Source organism: Falco cherrug, chromosome 6 (assembly GCF_023634085.1).
Source record: "Falco cherrug isolate bFalChe1 chromosome 6, bFalChe1.pri, whole genome shotgun sequence".
In the NCBI taxonomy this organism is placed as follows: domain Eukaryota; kingdom Metazoa; phylum Chordata; class Aves; order Falconiformes; family Falconidae; genus Falco; species Falco cherrug.
In genome coordinates this window covers 10,129,994-10,152,133 of record NC_073702.1, presented here as the reverse complement: position 1 = coordinate 10,152,133, position 22,140 = coordinate 10,129,994, and the positions used below count along the sequence as shown (strand labels likewise).

General features: G+C 37.7%; 1 protein-coding gene across 2 annotated transcripts in view; it reads right to left on the bottom strand.

Moving 5' to 3' along the window:
• IMPG1 (interphotoreceptor matrix proteoglycan 1) overlaps nt 1–20,271 on the bottom strand; it is a 66,797-nt gene extending 46,526 nt beyond the window's left edge. Inside the window, exons 1-4 of one of the 2 annotated variants that reach the window (XM_027799291.2) lie at nt 19,507–20,271; nt 7,474–7,707; nt 1,373–1,539; nt 1,129–1,157 (exon numbers count right to left, since the gene is read on the bottom strand). In XM_027799291.2, the coding sequence (XP_027655092.2) occupies nt 1,129–1,157; nt 1,373–1,539; nt 7,474–7,707; nt 19,507–19,573 (497 nt within the window). In that variant the 5' untranslated portion in view covers nt 19,574–20,271. The remainder of the gene's footprint in view (nt 1–1,128; nt 1,158–1,372; nt 1,540–7,473; nt 7,708–19,506) is intronic. The other variant, XM_005434978.3, reaches the window with a different exon arrangement.
• Nucleotides 20,272–22,140: the final 1,869 nt, after the last annotated feature.

Sequence of the window (22,140 nt, the reverse complement as noted above, 5' to 3'; positions counted from 1 at the left end):
TCACAATGTTAACTAATTATGTGTTGTGTCTTAAACTGCAGCCTGATCTCTCTACATGGCATCTACAGAAGATACAAAATGTTTCCCAAACCACACAGTAGTAAAGATGAAGCCCAGCAATGCATAATCGTGACTGCTTGTATTTCCAGCTAAAATACAAGTAATTTCATAGAATTTACTTCACCTTCTGAATTGTGATTAGGGAGAACTGTACTGTTCACAAAGAGCATAAGAACTCTGAGATCAGTCACTTGACTTACTGCCTTGCTGCTGCTGTTTGCACTAGACTGAGTAAAAAGACTTCACTTTGGACTTCCAGGGGAGTTTAATTAGGCCCTACATTATTAAATACATTTCTGAGAAAGAAGAACACTCAAAGTTCCCATGTCATAATGAACACAGATACGTACGCCCTCTGTGATCATGAGACAGTATACTTTAGGAATGGAAAAGATTATTTGCTACAGATGAAAATCTAAAAAAAATCGAAGGAAAAAAATAATACATCAATCAGAGAAACTGTGGATGGTGATTTGTCTGGCTGTACTGTATTATTTATGTGCAGAGAGACAGAGTTCAGTATTGTAATTTAGTCCTGCCATTCTCAGACTTCTGAGCATTGCCAGGAGCATATTTTTTCCCCAAGAGTTTATGGAATAAACCATCACATTACATATCATGATAGTGTTAACTAAAAATACAGGGGAAAGCTAAAGTGAAGGCAAAGAGTTTTCATATTTTTGCCTAATGTAGCCTCCCAGATCAACTTTTGTTAAGCTCTCTCACTTGTCTGTTGAGAATTATAGTAATTGTGGGTGATCTTGTGTCACAGTTCCAGTCAACACCAGTATAACACAAAGCCGTGGCTCTGTCAGGGTTTTATGCTCACATTAATCTAAGAAGGCATTCTGTGGTGCCTCAAAGTGAATGGGCAAAATCTGGCCACCTTCATTATTTGTGATTCAATTACTGTGTACCATGACCTACAGTATACACAACTCTCACAGCACACACCAAATACACCACAGTTCTATCTGTTTATCTGTTCACATACATGCACATCTACACATATCTTTCTGAAAAAAAGGCAGTAACATCAAGTGGCAAGGATCTACTTGTGCTACTTACCTTTCCTGGAAGGTTCTATGTTTTACTCGCTGCGAAAAGATTAAGAAAAACAGCATTTTACTAGTGGGTGTATCCAACCATTGAGCAGAAGCCTGTTAGCTCTTTCATTTACTGTGCTTTTATGTTTTCCTTCTAACACATGCCCCCTCCTCTTCCTGAGCAATACTTTGCCCTTACATAAGCAGATGGGGAGGGACTTGGAAGTCTCCCTCAGTTTTTCTAAGCAAATGTCAGTAATCCTTACCCGTTGGATTATTTCCAGGTGCTCTTGAGAATTGCTGAAATTTTTGCCAATGTCGAATATGCAGAAGGTTTCCCTCTGGCAGGCAGTTACCCAGTTCTGATATTCAGAAGTATCAGGAATCCGATCCAGAAAAATACGAAAGGCTTCCCACACAGCTTCCTGGCAGACTGAGTAAGAAGAAGGGGGCTGGGGATGGATGCTTTGTACCAACAAGTAAACTTGAAAGCCTTTTTAAAGTGACTTGGGATTTCAACATTTTACTGGCCTTAATAAACAAATCCAGCTTCTAGGTGTTTTTAGATTCTTACATCTTTTAGGTATTTTTGAGTTGACAGTCATTTATCTTTGTGCTAAAGGATTAACTGTCTTTAAGGACTGCTAATTTCTCTCATTTTAAAAGAGAGATTAATTTGTCCTGACATCAACATCATCATGAATAAGGAGAAAACACAAAGCACACTTCCTTCACCTCAAAAGCACATACAGACAAAGATACATACTGGATGTTATAGTAAGAGCAAACAGGGAGGCAGAGAAAAAAAATATCTAGCAGTCATATTTGCATAATGATAATTTTAACTGTATACAAAGGTTTTGTACATTAGTATGGTTCACTATGCATAAAGCAAGATAAACAGAACATATTCAAAATTTTGATGTTGCCCACATATATACAAAAATATTTTAATGGAAAAATACTTTTTAAATGCAGCAGACTGGTTTGATTATATTTCAAATTTTCAATGAAATCAGTCTTTTTAAAATCTTAAGGATATTCTGCAGCAGGTACCTGCTTTTGGGTTTCTTTAAGCACCACTGGAATAATTGAATTACTTAGTATAGGCAAAATTCCTTTAGAAAGAACATGATTTCCTTCCTCTCTGCACAACTGTATACAATCATTTGTTCAATGTTAAATACCTCTTCCATGGTGATGAATCACCCAGTTAAATGCCAGGCTACATCAGACAAGATTAACAGGTACTGTGGCTGCAGAGAGAACTGTAGTGTTCTGCATCATTTAGGGGAATTAAAGTGAACAAAAAGAGAATAAGACAGTGAGGGAGATTTTGAAAAGGCAGTATTCAGGAGTGGCTCTAAGGAAGCTTCACTTACTGGATGCAAACTGACTTTACATGAGATTATGTAAAATGCATAATATAATAATGGAGACTAATACTTTTACATATTCTGTTTGCTCTTTATGCAGGAAATATGTGAAGTTCAGCTTTAGTATGTTACGAAATACATTAGAATGCATATTTGGGTGTGGTGTCCAGCTTTTTGATCTGTTTTCTAGCAGTCAGAACTCTGTCAGCCATTTCTGGGAAAACTTGTAGAAGTTCTTGCTGCAAGGATGTTTCTCTCTAGCACTGTGAGTGAGGATCAGGACATGTACGAGTATGTGAGGGAGGGGAAAAAGGAGCAGCAGCAGCTAGGTTATAAAGTAACTGCTCAGAAATACTTTATAGAGTTTAATTTCTCTTTATGATCCTGATAACACAGGTCTTAAATATGTCTGCAGATGTGCATTTTTGAGAATTGCAGATGGCCAGGTGGGGCTACACTTCTGAGTGCATTTTTACCAACATCTTGCTGACGTGTCCTCTTTTTTTTTTTGAGGTTGAAACCATTTCTAAGAGACTTTGGAGGATAAACTATGTCCTCCTCCAAACAGCTACTGACTGCCTAAGTATACTAACATGCCTTTGGATTTCTGTTAAGATAGCAGCCTTTCCCCACACCCAAAACACTTGGGTTTCACTTAACCTGCTTTGCACAGCCTCACACTAAACATGGAATGAATTCTGGCTGCACCTGAGTCACGTTTAAAATGACTGAGTGGTCCAAAGAGATCCTCGAGCTAGCACAGAGCCAGCCGGGAAGTGCTGTTCTGTATGTACATTCCTGCTTAACTGCAGAAATGTCCACTTAGTGCTTTGGGTTTGTGTGGCAAAGTTTTGGTAACAGTGGTGCTACAGGGGTAGCTTCTGTGATAAGTTGATGAGAACTTCCCCCACATCCCATAGAGCCAATGCCAGTTGGTTCCAAGATGGACCCACTGGTGGCCAAGGCTGAGCCCATCATTGATGGTGGTAGCACTTTTGTGATAACATATTTAAGAAGGGGACAAAAAAAACCCCCTGTGCAGCAGCAACTGCAGCTGGAGAAGAGAGAGGAGTAAGACTGTGTGCGAGAAACAACTATGTAAATACCAAGGTCAGTGAAGAGGAAGGGGGAGAAGGTGTTCCAAGTGCCAGAGCAGATATTCCCCTCCAGCCTGTGGTGAAGATCACAGTGATGCAGGCTGTCCCCCTGTAGCCCATGGATGCCCACAGTGGAGCAGGTATCCACCTGCAGCCCATGGAGGACCCTGTGCCAGAACAGCTGTGCCCAAAGGAGGCTGTGACCCTGTGGGAAGCCTGTGCTGGAGCAGGGTCCTGGCAGGACCTGTGGCCGCATGGAGAGTGGAGCCCAGGCTGGAGCAGGGTTGCTGGCAGGGCTTGTGACCCCATGGGGGACCCAGGCTGGAGCACTCTGTCCTGAAGGATGGCACCCCATGGTAGGGACTCATGCTGGAGCAGTTTGTGAAGAACTGCAGCCTGTGGGAAGGACTCGCACTGGAGCAGTTCATGAAGGACTGTCCCCATGGGAGGGACCCCACGCTAGAGCTGGGGCAGAGTGTGAGGACCCTGCCCCTGAGGGGGAAGGAGAGGCAGAGACAATGTGATGAACTGACCGCAACACCCATTCCCTGTACCCCTGTGTCTCTGTGGGGGAGGAGGCAGAGAAAATCCTGAGTAAATTTAAGCCTGGGAAGAAGGAAGAGGTGGGGGGAAGGTGTTTTAAGATTTGGTTTTATTTCTCATTACCCTACTCTGATTTGATTGGTAATAAATTATTCTCCCCCCCCCCCCCCCCCCCCCCCCCCCCCCAGTCAAGTCTGCTTTGCCTGTGATGTTAACTAGTGAGTGATTTCCTTGTCCTCATCTCAACCCATGAGCCTTTTGTTATAAATTCTCTCCCCTGTCTGGCTGAGCAGGGGGAGTGACAGAGCAGCTTTTGTGGGCACCTGGCATCCAGCCAGGGTCAACCCACCACACAGGTTGTCCTCTGCAGAGTCTTTGAACTCAGTTGTGTAGGATAACCAACATGGCTCGGTGGCTGCTAGAACTAATGTGTTTTCAACAAAGCCAGTTCTGTTTATCTCGTCTGTCGCTATACCTTCCCATTCATTGGTGACTGTCTCTGTCACTACTTGTTGATTCCGCTGGTATTGTTGGAGTCAACAAAGCCAACTGTAGGTTTGTCTTTCTGAAAATATAAAGTACACTCATTCAAAATAAAGGCACACACTTCAAAATGTTGTATAAAGTTAAATGCTTTTAGAGAAGGGGATTTTCAAACAAACTAGAAAAAACATTTTTAACAAAAACTTGCTAGCAATTTAAAAGCTGTTGCCTTTAGCATTTTACTTTGCAAAGTTCATTACTGTGAGATGGGACGTGTATTTTCAGTACTTGATACCTGCTTTGACTTAGAGGGAGATAATTATCTGCATTTATATAAAATATTGGTGCAATCTGTCTCTCTGGGTATGCTCTAAACTTGCTGTAGGTATGCACTCACCTAGCTGTGTAAGAGCACCTTAGTAATACCTCGGGAACAACCTGTCCTCCCAATAGAGCAACTGCATGTGGAACAGATGTGGTCAGATTAATAAAAAGGAACAGGCTGTCTTTTGAAGAGGTTTAATCTTTATGAGCTAGCAGTTAAGGCTACTTTCTATCATCTTTCACAATTCTCTAGCATGTTTTTCTGAGCAGTAATGACTGAATAAAGACTTATTATCTGATGAAAAATAGTCCGTTTACCAGGGTTTAGATAAACATGACACATGGCCAGTTGAGGAAGCAGCATAGCTGATTCCATGCATGCTCCCAGTTTGCCCCACATGAGGTGACTTAAACTATGGTGTGTTATTTCAGAGTTGGTATGGAGTCATAGTAGGCTCAGGTTATCCAATAGCAACTGACTGAGCTCCTGTATCTGAGCTGCTTTGTGCTGTGTGCTCGTTCCTGAAATTACAGAATATATACATGTATATGTCTGTATATATCTGTAAAAAAAAATAATAAAAATTGTGTAATTTTTCTTACGAAGCAGTAAAATTCTCTAGAGGACAGATATGATTCACAGTGTTGCTACAATGCTAAATGTGTCATGGAAAATGGAGAGTTGGAAGTGATCTAGACTGTAGATATGGAAAAGAATGGACCTAAAGGTACGCCTACAAAACAAAATGAAGGCAAGATCGTCCCACAGGTAGGCACAGGCTGTAAGACTCCAGTATGACTACCAAATTATCTTTTCATGGAGGTTTATACTATGGCTACAACTTCAAGGATAATGTTTGCATCCACACGTTTTCACTTCTAACTTTTTTTTTTTTTTCATTTATCACTTTCAGCAGGTAAATTAGCATGCTGAGGTGGGAAGGCAGAAGTGTTGGGTTCTGATCTTTCCTAGAAAGAAAGGTTATTTTGGTTTTAATGAAGGACATAGTAATGGAAAATGTGCAACTATTCAAGGGAGCAGAAGTACCTTTTTCTGAATGAGTGTACAAATTATTCAGCTGCAGTTGTTTTCTTGCTTACTTTTTGAGAAGTGCTCCAGCTTCAATTGAAGAACAGGATGACACCTACTCAGGGAGTTTTGTGAGTGTAGGACACTCTGCTGGGAAAGAGATGCAAGTGTAAACCTGCTTGTACTACAAGACTCGCAGAGCCCAATATCCCAGCTGATGTGCTGATCTCCAAAAAGGTTCTAGTATTGGCATCATCAGTTTTTAAATGAAAATGTCATCATTGCCATTCTTTGAGTTCCAGTCAATGATACAAGACTGTCCCAGGATATCTTGTTTTCAGCCTAATCTGGGACATGACCTGTGAGTTTTAGGGATTTTCAGGATTAATGAGCATTTAAGAAAGGCTTTTTGGATCAGCCTCTTTAACATATTTCAGAATTATGTCTAATACCCATTGGGTTGGAATTGAGTCCCACAATGGATACGAAATATGTATATATGTATAGGAATGGCTACAGACATTGGTGTAGTTTGCCCATGTTGCCTATAGCAAGTGGCTGCTGAAGTAAAATTTTTGCAGCTCTACTCCAGGTTTCATGACAGAAAGAAGTTGATGATTCCCTGAAAGAAAGCTGAGGAGCAGCCAAGTTACGTAATGGTTGGAAACCAGTATAGAGGACAAATAGATAAGCAAAGTTGATTTTAAAAGTAGAAGTTGCCTTAGATACTTGCATCCCAGAAGTGCTGACTAGGTTTTAGAATTAGCTGTAGACCACAATAAAATGCATTTTTCTAATACAAATTGGAACAAACATAGAATAAAACACTGGGAGAAGCAGAAGGAGGGAGAGGGGAAATACAAAATCCAGGGGGTTATTTGCACCGTGCTCTGTAGGGACCTAAAATTAGAGTGGTAAAACTCCAGGCTCTCTAAAGCCAAGGGAGGTAAAGAAATGGCGAGGGGGGGAGGAGTTAATTGGGAAAGGGCAGAAAAACCATTTTAAAGTTTTTAAAAATAAGACTAAGGTCTTTGCATAAGCTGCTGGCATGGAAAAACACCAAAAGGGCCGTTTGTAATGTTCCACTTCTGCCACAGACTTCATATAAATAGATACACCAACATGTGCAATGACCAATGAGTAGTTCCATTACTTGTCTTGAGCTTGTGGGATTAATTCTGAGTAGCGATGATGGTACTTGCTGCACTTTTGAGAAAGATGGTACATTTTTACACAGTAGCGCAACAATGATTTGGTCTTCACGTTCTGCCATGCTGGAACACTATGCAATCACACAGAGTTCATTAGTCCTTTGAATCCATTGTTTGATTCTGTTCTGGTAACTCTGTCTTGAACCATGCTGATGTACATGTAACATTTGATTATCTACGTAAAAATAAAGCATAAAGCAAATAGCCCAGAACTAAAGAACAAGATTCTGGAAAATTACTGTGTTTTCTCAATCTAAAGAAATACTTTCAAGGAGGAAGTACATGCTACAGTCATCATCTTACCTCTTAATCTATAGTAAGCTTGGTGACTGGCTAAAATTTGCTTCACTGATTCTTGTGGACAAACTTTCACACCAGTTGAGAAAAAGGATGACCTCTTTGTTCGGTGCTTTGCCATGTCAAATATTCGCCTTATAGTTGATATCCTGGACCTCTTTGTTGTCCTTTCTGTTTTGTCTGTCCCTGAGGCATCTGCAAGATGTTTGGCTTCACCACGGTTTATTTTATTAGGGATTTCTGGAAAAGATAAAAAGTAAGCGTGTACGTAAACATACATTGCATAAGCAATTTATGCCCATGGAAAAATGGGCATAAACCTGAGAATTCTTTGTGTTACATTATATTGGTGTCAATGCCCTGACTGAATTAATGTGCTGAGAAAAAATGTCCTGTGGTCACCTGGGGGAACTGGAACTCAAGAGACGCGGTAAGTAATTTCCTTACATCTCAACACATGATCCCAGGACACACAGGGTAAAAGTTTCAGAAGCCCTAAATCTTGTTTTCAAAAGTGACTTTGGGTTAGATTTGCAAAGGACACTTAAGTGCTTGACTTTGTGCTGCAGCATCTCATTTGTAAGCATATCACCCTGCAGGGAAATTTACAGTACAGTGATAAGTAATGGTCTGGAGCTTGGGGAAGGTGAAGCATATCTGTATCAGCTTACAGTGTAAAAAGGTGTCTATGCTAGTAGATAAGTAAAATGAGAAATAGTTGTACCTTGAACCTGCGCTCTTTGAAGACATTCTTATCTTTCCTTTGAATGTTAAGGCACATCCTCCTTCACATCAGGTTCATAGTCTTGAACCCATCCCAAGAACTGGACCTTGAAATACTTTCTTTCAAAAGCTGAACAGGAGGTTGATTGTCTTTGGGGAAAGAAAGAGCTGTTTCCAGTCTCCCTCTTTTACTCCACAGTGCACTTCTGTATCCTTCCCTCATAAACTGAAGAACTATTCAGAACAGACTGCAATTATGTTTCTTTGCCACTGGATGATAGGTGTTGTGAATGCTCTGGCATTGTATCTCAATAGATCTTTAACTATTCCTGGCAAAGTGGAACAGCTACAGTAGGAAAAAGTGAAATCAGTGAGTGGGAGTTGAAGGTCTAGGCTTAAGTTTTACTTATGGAGCTATTCAGTTATGAAAAGTGGAAATGCTTCTAGGGTGTCAAAATACCCTTAAGCATAGGAACCCCCATCTTAAAAGGCACGCAAAAATTCAGGACACATCCGGTTCCACTTTCTAAGTATTTGTGATACAGTATTATGTGACATAGCAGCTAAATTTAACGTAAAAATATTAATGATAAAAATAGCATATAAGATACACATTTAAATGAGCTGAAATACAGCATTTTGCAGGATCATGTGACAGGAGCAATTAGTATCTTTTATATTATCTTCCAAAATTTTACATACATATTAATAAAGATGTTAATGTTAATCTGGAAATATCTTTTTTTGGGTTGCATTTTCATACTTTTGATACAGTTTTTACAGATGAAAAATAAAGAAAAATGTAAACAATACAAGACATTTTCAAAGAAAAGTGTAAAATTTGTAGATAATTGGACAACCTAAAGGAAGAAAATGTAGGAAAGACATGGCATATGCATACCTGAATGCTGATGAATCAACTGAAAAAATTACTTTGAAGAATGGTTAAAAAACTTGTAAAAGAAGAGTAAAAGGAAAAAATAGCGTTCAAAAGGATCAAGTTCAATGAGAGTAATGCTATCAAAAAAGTAAGAGTAAAAAAGTATCATTTTGCTGGAGAAAGAAGAAATGTCATGCTGCATATAGGAAACACTATCATGTTCTTAGGCAAATCAAGAGAAAATAAGGAAGGTAAAACCACATTATCTCAACAGTTTTGAACTGTGTTAATTAAATGTTTGAAGAACAGTGGGCAGATAAATGATAAGAGAAAAGTAATTGAAAAGCATGCTGTTACAAAAAGAATAGTATTTGAAGTAAAGAGTGGGAAAAGTTCTACCATATATGTCAGTATACATATATTTCTGTGTATCTATGTGTATGTCTCAGTTCTTAACTTCAGAATGAACATCCAAGGCTTACTGTGTAGATATCATACTAATGACATACATATTATGAGTTAGCTAGTACTCTGATACGGAGAAAAGTCAACTGTTTGATTATGGTGAATATTTTATGAAAGACAGGAAGTTATACAATGAAGGCAACAGTTTGTGTTGTACAAAAACACTAAGGTGATTGTTATTTCTGTGCAAAGCAAGCCAGAGGCAGCAGCCTGTAGACCTGTAACTAATAGTTGCAAGGCAATTTAAAATGATTATGCAGTCATATAATGTTAAATTAAATTAAATGGAAGTAATTTTCCCACATATAATGTTAGATCGTGAGCCATAAACTGCATAAAAGGAATTTCCCCTGTGAAAACATGGCTCTGGGTCCATCAGAAACCACAAGTGGCCAAACACTGAGTCAGCAGAGACACTGGATTATTTGAATGATATACGTATGGGGTGAGAGCAGAAGATCCAATGCTATTGACATCTCAAAACAGACTCCTGAAATCCTCTAGAAGAAAACACCAAAAATCTACATGGAAAATAGCCAGTTAAAAATCTATTACCTTTTACAAGGTATATTAACTATAATAGACCAGCTGCCCAGGCAGACTGACCAACTGGGGCAAAGGATTTTGTCAGTAAGCTCTTTGATAGCTTTTGTATAGAGCAGAGGCTTTTCTTCAAGGATTTGCTTCTTCACCAGGATTTACCCCAAGTCATTAACTTGAATTAAGAATTACACTATTCATAAGAATGACAAAGGAGATTCTTATCAAATGATTGTTGTAATGATTTCAAACTTTCTGTGTTAGGGTCACTGTTTGGACTTTTTGGTCGGAGAAAGTGACCATACATGATCTACTTCCAGTTATTACTGTTCTGCTAGCCTGTTCAGGCCAGGTTTTCTCTTTTCATCCCTTGCCTTCAATTTCCACTTTTTTGTGGGAGGGATTTGTTCTTAAGTATGCTTACTGTAATAGGTTTAATTTCATTTATACCTTCTGGTTAGTAAATTTCCCTTACTAGAGTAACTTCTATTATCATCAGTTCTTGAAATCACTTTTTTACTGAACTTAAGCAAAATTTGAGTTGGAGAAAGTATCAGCCCCTCTCTCCACATGATTGTGCAATACTTATTTCCTAATATTTACTGAATGTGAGTGGGAGAAAACCTGTCTTCTGGTACAAACATTATTTGTTTGTAATTCTTCAGACCTATGATTTCCCCTGTGTCTCCCAAATGGTTCAGCCATATACTTTACTATAATATGCCTTCATCTACAGCTTTTTAGGTGCTTTGTTTTCAGTGTCCTGGGTTGAAAAAATTATCTAAAAAGACCTGTACTATTATGACATTGAACTCATGTATATTAGCTGATCCCTTTTTTTTTTTTACCATGCAACATAGTAATTGAGTAAACTGGAGTGGTGCAAAATTTACAGGTGTAAAAAAAAAAAAACGAATTGTTTGATCATGAAAAAAAAATTCCCCAATAATATTAGGCTGTTTTACTTTTCTTAAAATAAGCAATTCTTGTAATTTTTTTTGTTCTTGTTCTCTTTTCTGAAACAAGCATATGCAACTAATAGATTTAGCGTAATAGATTGTTTGCCCAATTTGACTTTTTTTTTAAATTTAACTCTATTTTTTTACAAAGGTGATTGTTTCAGTTTTGGCTTTAATAGGTATGTCTAAGATTTTTTGTTTTCTTTGACAGTTCTAGGGAAGAAGGGCAGATAAGTGCAAAGTCTGGTAAAATTTTATTGTACTTTAGCTTAATCTCCAAGGTGCCTTAAAACAAGATTTAACTCTTCTTTATTCTCACATGAAAGAATCTGCATTGTTGTCCCCATTTTCCAGGTGGCATAGTTGAGGAAAAAAGTTGAGATAGTTTTACCAAGGTGATCTACAGAGTCACTGTCAGCCATTATTAAAATGTGGAGTTCCTGACCTCTAGTCCTGAACTTAGGCAAATAGAACAAAAGATTTTCAAAATATGATAAAGCAATTTTCAAAGTATGGTACAGCAATAATATTCATACGGGACCTAATCAAAGTGCTTTGACATCCATACAGGTGTCTCAAGCACATACCACTGATCTTCAGGTTTTGTTTTCAGGCAGATAAATGGTATTCATGTCTGAAATTAAAAATCTGAAATCCTCGGAATTAGGGCAGGCCTCTGCCCTGTGTCTCTTGAGACCTGCATTATCAGATTTATACCCTCACTAAAAAAAACAAGCAGGAGAAATAGATTTCAAAGGTCAGAGGTAAAAACATGTAATCTGCATGATGAAAAAGGAAAAGTACATCATTACTTAACTGGATTCTAAATAAAAGAGTTAAAAGCCATTCAGATAATTGGTCAGCAGTTGTTTTTTTTAATTTGCTTTTATGGACACAAGAGCAAGAAGCTTGTATTCATAACTTTTTTGTATAACTGTAGTGGATGTTTTCTATACAGCTTTATCAATATATTAATAGTATTACTTCTGGGAGGCCTCCAGTTTTGGTGTGGATTGTTTAGGGTTTTTTTCAGCAGTACAGGCAATCTCTGTGTAGGAACTTTTGCTTATAGTGTTAATTTGGAAGTAAATTTTTAGTTTTATTTGACCTTAGAAAATTAAGATGTCATCATATACAAAGAAAAGAACTTAAAATACGGTAACTAAAGGTTTAGGCAGGAAAATTCAAGGGCACATCAGGACAAAACTGTTGAAGTCTGAATAATTCATTATTAAAATCATCACAAGGTTTGATGTATGAAAAAGCAGATTAATTTCAAAAGTAAGTGGTTGTTCTTAGGATAGAGATGACTGCTTGTTTGATAAATAAGACACATTACCTGCACAATAAAATAATTACTAATTAAAAGACTAGGCTTATTTTAAGGGGCGCTGCTGAAATAGGACGAGGAATGCTTATCAGAGAGAGTTAATTCAACATAAATTGATGATGTGATCCAATTAAATATACATCGGGGCCAACCGCCCCTGTGTTGATAATTCAATCAGTAACAAAAGCAAGGATGACTAGTGATGGAAAGTTGATCCTGAGATCTCTGAAAGGGGTGATCAGTGTAAGCACCAGATGGAGCATAGAGTACAAAGAGAAGCAGTATTGTAGACTCTTTGCTTAAAGGCAGTTTCCTCCTGTCAAGGAAATAGTGAGGACCCCAAATTCTAAGGGCACTTGCTAGTGACAGACAGGTTGCTCATGACATGTTCTCTCCTCATAGTCCTTTTTCAGCCTTTTTTGTGCTGTATTTCCTCAGTTCCAGTTGCATGGGAAAGGTCTGACAGGATTGAAGTGGCTTAGATGAGCAGGGACAGATTAAAATATGGCATGGCTTTATCATCAAATGCAGCCTAGACCTTGCATATGACTACTGGGAGCAGCACCTACCTTCTCCCAGAGAAGCATGCAACAACCTATATCTTCCCATGCAGATGTGGAAGTAGAGGCCCTTTCCTTGTATTCTTGCTGATGCTTGGGGATGCTTTGCCAGTGCTTTGTCAGACGCTGTATATCTGACTGTGTTTGCATTACGTTTCCAAGCTTGTTTTCACAACTGTGAAGGCTCACAGCTTCAAAACCTTGGCAGTATGGAATCCAATATTAGAAACATTAATACTAACATTTAATCTGCTCAGGTCTTGTCTCTGAGAGCTCAGTGCCCTTAAACACAAGATGATATGTCTTGCTTGTACTTATCTTTGGGTCCAACATATTCTTTAACTATTTTCATTGTATGCAGTGAATGATCTTTGAGAGGAGTTACTGAGGCAACTGAGCCCCAACAGTTGTTTCATCCTGGTGGTTAGTGGGTCTTATCTGGAAGCTAATTGGGGTAGCTGAGACACAGGAGATAACTCAGTTTCAGTCTCCTTCAGATTTAGTGTACTTAGCCAGTGAACAGCTGGGCTAGTATCCAGTGTTGTGGGGAAGTTTTGCTGAAAGATAAGGAGCTGACATTGATGACCAGCTTCAGAAGATGATTAACAGTGGCCAGGTCAGTATGCCTGTGTTCCTAAAAGAGAGGAAGAAGGCTAAGGCATTTCTATTAAAAGTGATTAATTTTAATTCCTCAAAACGGATGTTGACAATGAGGTACTTGGTAATTCCTGTTTGGTACGTTGGTTTGTGTGAATGCCATTCTTAAATGTCACTAAACAGTAACATTACCTGTGGAATGAGGTCTGGGTATCTAACTGGGGCAGGGTGCTATGGGGACCATGTCCAGGCCTCCAGTTTGGAAGACCCTGTGTTCAATTGACTGACGTCCACTAGCAAAGTTCCTGCACAAGTGCCATAAAGCCGGTGTGTACACACAGCACTACAGAGCCTTTCACATACATACTAATACGTTGTGTTACGCAAGACTCTGCATCACCTGAGGTGTCAGGGAGGTGCTAGGCCCTGCCTGTGCAATGGGGACTTCGTACTGGAGACAAAAGAAATCTGATCTCTGTATCTCTTCCTTGGATTCAGCATGACAAAACATCACCTGCACATGTTTACAAGCTGTGCTCAAGCTCTCTATGACACAGGAGAGGAGCTCCAGGGTCCTGCTTAAAAGGCAAGTTCTTTAATTTTCAACCTTTTAAAGACTATTTTCTTGTTTTGAATTAGAATCCTTTAGTACCAAGGGATTTTCCTTCTTAAGAATTCAGGAAGGTGATGGGTTTTCATAAATCCTACTTCTTGGCAGAAATACATGATGATGATCCTTTAAACATTTATGGAAGATGAAGAATTTAGTTACTGTTAACATTATACTCAAATAAGGCAAGAAGCATTTCACCTGAAATGCTGTTCTGTTATTTGATATGGTTTGCATCAAAGGATGCAAGAAAATGCTTTAAGTGTTTGAGTAGTTCTTGGAGGGATACATCCGATCTGCAGTGATGAAACACTTGAGCACCTCTGCTATTCATTTTCTAATCAGTCTCGCTCAAGACATACAGCCATCCTCTGAGAAAGTCAGTGAGACAGAATAAGTCCCAGCAATATTTTGCCATGTGTTTCAACAATTCAACAATTTTGACAGCATGAGTCAAAGAGTTTCACTGCAGAATGTGCTTACTGAGGTAACTATTTAAATATGATAATGATTGGGATGGTTGGCATATGAGAAAGTTTTCAGGAGACAGAAGCCAGAGTACCATTTCTTTACTTATGTAATTTGAAGTGGTCAGTTTTACTTCACAGTTCAGGGGCACTCATCCTGCAGTACAATCTGTGGTCTCTGGCTAATTGACTCCATCTCATTTTGACAAAGAGTGACTTGGACTTAACCTTACTTAGTTGTATGTCAAGCTGCATAGACCAAGTTAGATTGGGAGGACATTTGGAGGTCACCTAGTTCAATTCCTTGCTCTAAGTGTGTCCAGCTTCTGAGCTAGATGAAATTGACCTAGTTTTGAGAGAGAAGAGGAAATGGAAAAGATCTTGATTAGAACTGTCTTCATTTTGTGCTGTGACCACAAAATCCCAAAATGAAAGATGAGTGCATTACTGCTTCCTACCTGAAACTGCTGGGGTTTCTATGATCTATGTTGACTCATATGTATGAAAGGTACACTTGGAGCATACCCACTCAAACGAGTATTTCAGGTAACAGGATTACCAAGATTGTTAATATACAATTGGATAAAGTCTGAGAGAGGTACTGAAATATTCGGTGGCCAATGAGAAGGTAGTTTTGGTTCTGCACTGAAGCAGAAAATTAAAAGCCAGTAGAACCTCACCATTGAAAAGATAAGCATGGTTGCTTCAGCACAATTAGCTACGTAGCTGTGAGTCTGGGTTCTACTGATTTGCAGATGTCTGTGTGACTAGACTGTTGCTTTGAGAATCAGCCTGCTAAACTCTGCTGTTGTCCTGCTTTGACTGCAATACTTCTTACTGGTCAGGGCTTCAGTTTCTATGTTACACCTCAGGTCCTTGTGCTTTTGTGAAATGAGGATGACAGTGTCACTCTGTCAGCTATATTGTAAGGTTAAAACTGCTGGTGTGCTTGCATAAAATGATAAGGCATGGTGCAATTATGTAAGGGTATATAAACACACCTACACTGTGGCAGGTGTCAGGGTACTCCCAGATGATCATTAATCTTACATTTTCCAGATATGTTACTATTCTGAAGCATCTGTCCAGTAAACAGCAGTTAATAGTGACTAAATGCCAGTATATATGTATATACAAGCAGACAGATAGATATTTCTTTTTAGGAAGTGTGATGTTCAATATCACACATTCCTAAGGAGAAGAAACTTTTTGAAGCACAGCTGGGTGTGCAAAGCTCATGAAATGTGCACAGTAGAGTACCTAACTCCTGATAAAAATGGAAGAATTGTAAAGAATGAGCAGAAGACTCACTTGAATTCCAAAGGAACTGGGAATAGAACAGAGATAAGAAAGCAGAGGGGAAACCATATATTTAAAATATTTTTAAGCATCAAAATGCAGTAAAATGCATACACATTTTTCCTTCTGGGAAGACAACAGTGTGTTTCCTGCATTCGATGAATGTTGCTTAGTGCACTGCTGAAGCTACTAGGACACCACAATTGGCTGAGATTTCTAGCAGGTTAAGACTCCAAATAAAGTTGTAAATTAATGTCCTGTAGAGGGAGAAAACCTTTTATTATTAATAGTTATTATCTTGTCCACAGGTGTTTTCAGAGAAAATATCCAGCACATCTAACTGTTCATTCACATATAGTTTACTAATCGCTATGATACAGGTGTGATTATATCTGGAATTAATCTTTAAGATTGAGTGACAATATTCTAGCATTTTCATTCAAGTTTGGCTTTTAGCCAGGAAATCTAATCCAGTGTTACCTTTGTTTGAGAAGGGGAAAAAAGAAAGGTTTAGCATTCATTTGTTTAGAAGCATAACCAGGAAGGCTAATTTTAACTTGTAATTCTTATTCTATGGATGAAAGTAGAAAATAATTTTAGTGCAATAAGCAGGTGTCTTTTTTTTTCATTCTTTCTTTGAAGCTATATGTTCTTTGACTTCCCTTTCCCTTTGGCACAAATTTGCTTAACTCTTTTTTTTCAAGGGCAATTATAGTAATGAAGATTTGCAACACTTACTACTGAATTGGAACAGCCGAGCGGGAAGGGGTAAGTCAGAATGAATTAAAATGATTTCATAGAGCACACAGAAAGCCTTTGTGTCCTAAAGAATGGCTAAGTAAATAGCAGATATTTGCTTGCTGAATAAAAAATAACACTAAACAGCCTTGTATGGTCTCTGGCTCCCTTACATTCTCAGTATAAAGTACTGTGATGTACCCAGCATCAATGTATAATTTTGGGAGTTCAAAGCTCCTCTGTATTTTGCTAGTTCATCTGGGTTTCCAGTGGTTTACAATTCAAGTTAAAAATGAATCTATTATCATATTTTACTTGTAGATTTTTTTTGCTGTTACAAAGTTTTTATCCCACTCACTTTCCCTTCCCATTGTTAGAGAGTTTGTGCCAGGACAGTGGCAAAGACCTGAGTTCAAGTTCTGAGATAATATCCTGGATTCTGGCCAAAGATAAACACTTTAAAATGTTTGGTTTGCTCCCTACAGTTTCCTGTTTGTTTAAGGTGGAATTTGAGGTGCTCCTGGACAGGCTCCAAATGACTGGGAGAAGGACTCTTTTCATCCTAAAACAGGGATGGGGAGGAAGGACCAAAAGAAATTGCTGAGCAAGCCCCACTTCTGTTAACTCACATTTTGTTAAATATAGATGTAAATCATGCATTTGAATTTAATATGTTTTTGTTCCTGAAGGGGGAAAAATTCAACTGATTAACCCTACAAATATTTAAAGATAATTAGCTTCATGTTTTTTTCTTTTAAGATGGAAGTATTTTTTATCTTAGTCTCTTATTTCCCAGTCTGTCACTGTTAACATGTACTGCAAACTTGAATAGCCATAAAAGCCTCAAATAATCTATGTTAGGATCACTAACGAGTCATTAATGTAAGTATTCAGACTATTAGGAGCCTGTATACTTTTGAACATATTTTTTGTAAGTATCTGACCCTAATGCTAAGTCATAAAGTAACAGTGCTGGAAGCATCCCCTGCTCTGCTAAAAAAGTTTCTTAACACAAGCATTAAGTTTTTAAAGATATGTATTCATATATTTGAGGTAATGTAGCTTTAAAATATTATATATGGCATGACTACATGGCAATAAAAAAATATTGTTATGCATTTCCAAGTACAACATGTAGTTTATAAAACTGGTGGGAAGGATTTTTTCTAATTATCATTCACATGCATGTATAGAAAAAATGTTTTTTCCCCTGAAATCCATCAACAATGAGAAAATTCCAATACTGATACATAAGCAAGATGCTATGTGAAGTTTATTATTGGTCATTGTTTCCTGAGTGTTGATAAATGTTCTGTACACCCAGTCTTCTGCTACATCTCTTAGCGAGATAATATACAGTTCTGTATTCCTTTCTGTCAAGATAGACTTCAGCAAAATTCTGGGAGGTTTTTATGGGAAATGTAAAATACAATCACAATTTACAATGGGTGAAACTCTGTGACCCCACTTTTTACATTATCACTTTCTCGGTTCATAATTATAAATGTGGACTGTAATGATAGCATCAAGCATGCACAAATTACCTGGAATTCTTTCTATTTCTTTTCATCATAGGATATGCAACTTAAATGCAAAAGCACTGCATTTCGATATAACTTTTCTTCTTGTCATATGTGGAATATCACTCATTTTCTTTTTTTTTGCCACATTTCCAAAATATCATTAATGATTAAATTACACTGTTTTCATGGAATTAAAAGCAAAATCAAAGAGCAACAGAATATAAATCCAGTGGTAACTAATGTTACTTTTCCCCCAAGGGTTGTTTCAGTACTGTAATTGTCCACTAGAGAAGTTTTACATCATTTCAGTGAGATATAAAAAATGTGTTCTTTATTTTTTTAAAGAAAATCTGTGCAGAGAAGCAAGACCAAAAAAGGAAAAAAGTGTAAATAAAACTTTCCAAGTATCATTAACAGCAGACTGTTTCATACAGTCTCTTTAACAAATATTTAAATATCATTGAGGAGACTTTTATCATTTTACATTCTTTGCATTTAATTAATATGCCTGAGACTGACATAAATAGGATATCATTGACATGGCAAAGCATTAAGCAGTTGTAGCATTGGCTTTTAATTCAGTTATATAAATATCAAAGCATGGATGGAAAAGTTAGCAAGAAACTTTCCCCGAAATTAAACATGTTCCCAAAAGCTTTAAATGTATTAAATGTGGGACTGAGCAGGAAAAAAATCACGTCACTGCCTTTTCTTTTTTGTTGTTGATGAAGGTTTAAAATTGCTGTGACTTTAATGTTTTCAAAAGGAACAATAGTCAGTTGTTGTACTAAGCACAGTTTTCTGTATTTGTGTTTTCTTGCAAATAATTTTACAATTATTATTACAGTAATCCTTACTAATACTGCCATTTCTTGTATATTTGCCAGTATGGTTTATTCCTCCAGAATTTGCATATCTAACAGTTTTTGAAGTTGTTTCTGACAATGAGACTAGTAAATACAAAGATATACTTTACTACTTTATCTTCATTTCAAGGATGACAGACCATCTTTAACAATGTCAGCAATTAGATGTTCTTTCAGCTATTTTACCCCTTTCATATAATTGTTCTTGAAATTAGTTTTTTTCATAACAGAACATATGCTGATAAATAGAAACCAAATGACATATATCATATAGGGATTGTAAAGCCTGGGAAACAGGTGTAAGAAATCTTGCCAGCGTTTCCTGTTTCAACTTTCTAGCAGCATTAGTAACTACTGTCTCTAGCTGAATTGTCAAAATGCCAAATTGCAAACAAAGATTTCTGTAATGTGAAAATACCCCGATCTTTCAATATTTTTTTTAACATATGCAATGTATATAGACCTTTAATGTATGAACTTACCTCTGCTTCCCTGAACTTGGAGAGCAAGGCAAATGATCAAAAATATTAATCCAGTTTTCAAATGCATGCTGTCTATTGATCATTCACAGTTTTCAAGATCAATCATGCAGGAAATAAGAATATTTAGGTCAAGTAGAAGGATTTTGTTTTCTTAACTGAAATCCCCAAACGTCTTCTCTCTTACTGTTTTTCAGGTATCTCCAGCTTTGAACTGCATTGAATTGCAACTAGGCAAAGAGTGCAACAGGTGCCAGAATGCAAGAGCTGGAAAAAAACCTCAAATACACACACTTCTAGCCTGGGGTACTGGAGTGGTAAGACAAGAGTGACGAAGTTTTAAAAAAAAGCAGAGTCTGTTTCTGGAATAATCTGTTTATCTGCTGCTCAGACATAATCCCTCTTACGGTCCAGCTGGAAGAGCTTTCTTCATCTTATTAACCTTCTGGAGCAGCATCTGTCAACCCCAGAAGACTTCAGCAGCACCACGATAAACAACGGAAGTCTCTTCTAGTGCCCATTGCCTTCGAACATTGATTCTTTGGACATTCCAGAGGCACAGCATGTGAGCAAAGGCAAAATCACAGGGAGAGCTAATTGTGCCATTTCCCAAACAGTGAACATAACCCCCCAGGAACTTCCTTTGAAGAGGAAGACAGCTTTTTCTGAAAGAACATATTATACTCAGCTTTTCCACCGTGTATGTCTTGGAAAACTCTCCCTTTTCATACCGAAAGGTTGCTGTTGCAATGTTCCTATCGGAGCAGTGATGATGATGTTCTGTGACAGTGGTGAAATGATGAGTCAGCAGTAAACTGCAGCATGTTCAGGGCTGGCACAATTTGACACCAAACTGGGAGTGGGGGAGGGAAGGTGCTGCATGGAGAGAGAATAAGAAACAGTGGTGGGAAATGCTGTTTCAAGCACATAGCTACAACGAGGCCAAGAATTGGCAGTGAGTGAAAACACTGTTCAAACAGCTCTGTTCCAGTTTCCCAAGTAACTACTCTGGTTACATATTTGGCATATGTAAATGTTCCATATTTATTTTTTATTTTCCAGGATATTTTTTACTGTTGCATTTCACCTATAAAAGCTACCAGGTGGGCATTTGGTCTGTCCCCCTTAGAGTTTTTTGTGCAATTGTGCTTTGACATAGGAAGTATCTAGACTGGCAGCAAGAATCTGTAAGTGCAAGTTACTTCAAGAACAGCCTTCAGCTGAACCCAAACAGTTTTACTTAGGATTTAAACAGTCACAACCTCTCTCCCTTCCCAAGATTGCCTAATTTTAGCTGCTCAGACCAGCTAGTAGAGAGACTGAGTTGGGACCAAATAAGAGCTACTTTTTTTGATTTTCACAATCTTTTCCTGATTTTCAGTGCTCATTTTAATGCTATATATACATATATATATATAGTTTCATGCACACTGTTTTATTATTCTAACAGAAAAAATTAAAAATACCTTGCCAGCAGCACAGTGCAATGCAACAGTGGAGATGAACAGGATTTCTACTGGAGAAAATTTGAATATTACATAAGGACTGTTCTTTAGCAGTACCAATATTTGTCTTTACATATCTTATCTATCATAATCATATGGTATATAGCGTATTCAGATAAGTGCTACGTCTGAACCAGGTAAGCTTTAGCTTTTATAAACATTTATAAGCATGTTATAGTTGAAAGATTAAGTTCCCCCCTGTATATTATTTTTAGTTGCTTCAGCTCTCAGTCTGCAACAATTGGAAGTGTAGGGAATTTTTCTGAGGGTGGTGGAATCTGCTGTTTCTGGTTACATCTGAAAGTGCAGGGTTGGCGAAAGTCAGATTATTTCCTCTGAGCACTCTAGGTACCAAACTCCCTATGGAATGTGGTAGGAATGTGATCCTTTAATTCCATTAGGAATCTAATTTAAGCATCAGACTACATTTTGAAAATGTGTAATAAAGAGATTTACTTAATTACTATGCATAGACTTGCCAGTAAAGCCTGAGCAGGAATCAGAAATCCTTTATGAAAGCTTTCATTTAAAAATGTATTTTTGAGCCCTGCACACGGTGGAGAAAACAAACATTTAATAAAACATACTCTTATCTTTCAGAGATAAAGGAACAGGAACAGTCCTAGAACACACAACAATATTGTTTAGCATCTAAGTGTGACTTAAGCAAAATATTGAGCTCCATAGGTAAACTATGACTAAAAATTTGTAGAGCAGGAGTCTGTATACCTTGAGATGATTCTTAAATCATTAATATTTCTGATTTCTGTTAAGGCATTGCCTTATATGTATTTCAATTTAATTAAGGAATTTTGTAACTAACCTTGATAACTGCCACAGGGGAAGCAAAGAAGAATGATAAACATTAATTAAAGCTAAAGCAATATTATCTAGGGACCACTCCATCTCTAAGTACTGTGGTGTTTAATTATAGGTCACTGTTAATTAATCTAGAAGTGTTTCTTCTAGTTGGTTTGCTGTCAACAATAATTATATATTGTTAAAGAGGTGATTAAAAAAATCTTACTGAAATTCAATAGTGCATTACAAATATGCCACCAAGACATGGGAAGGGCAGAACTGTATGCTAAAATACCCATTCACTGGGGATAAGTGCGTGTAAATGGGTTAC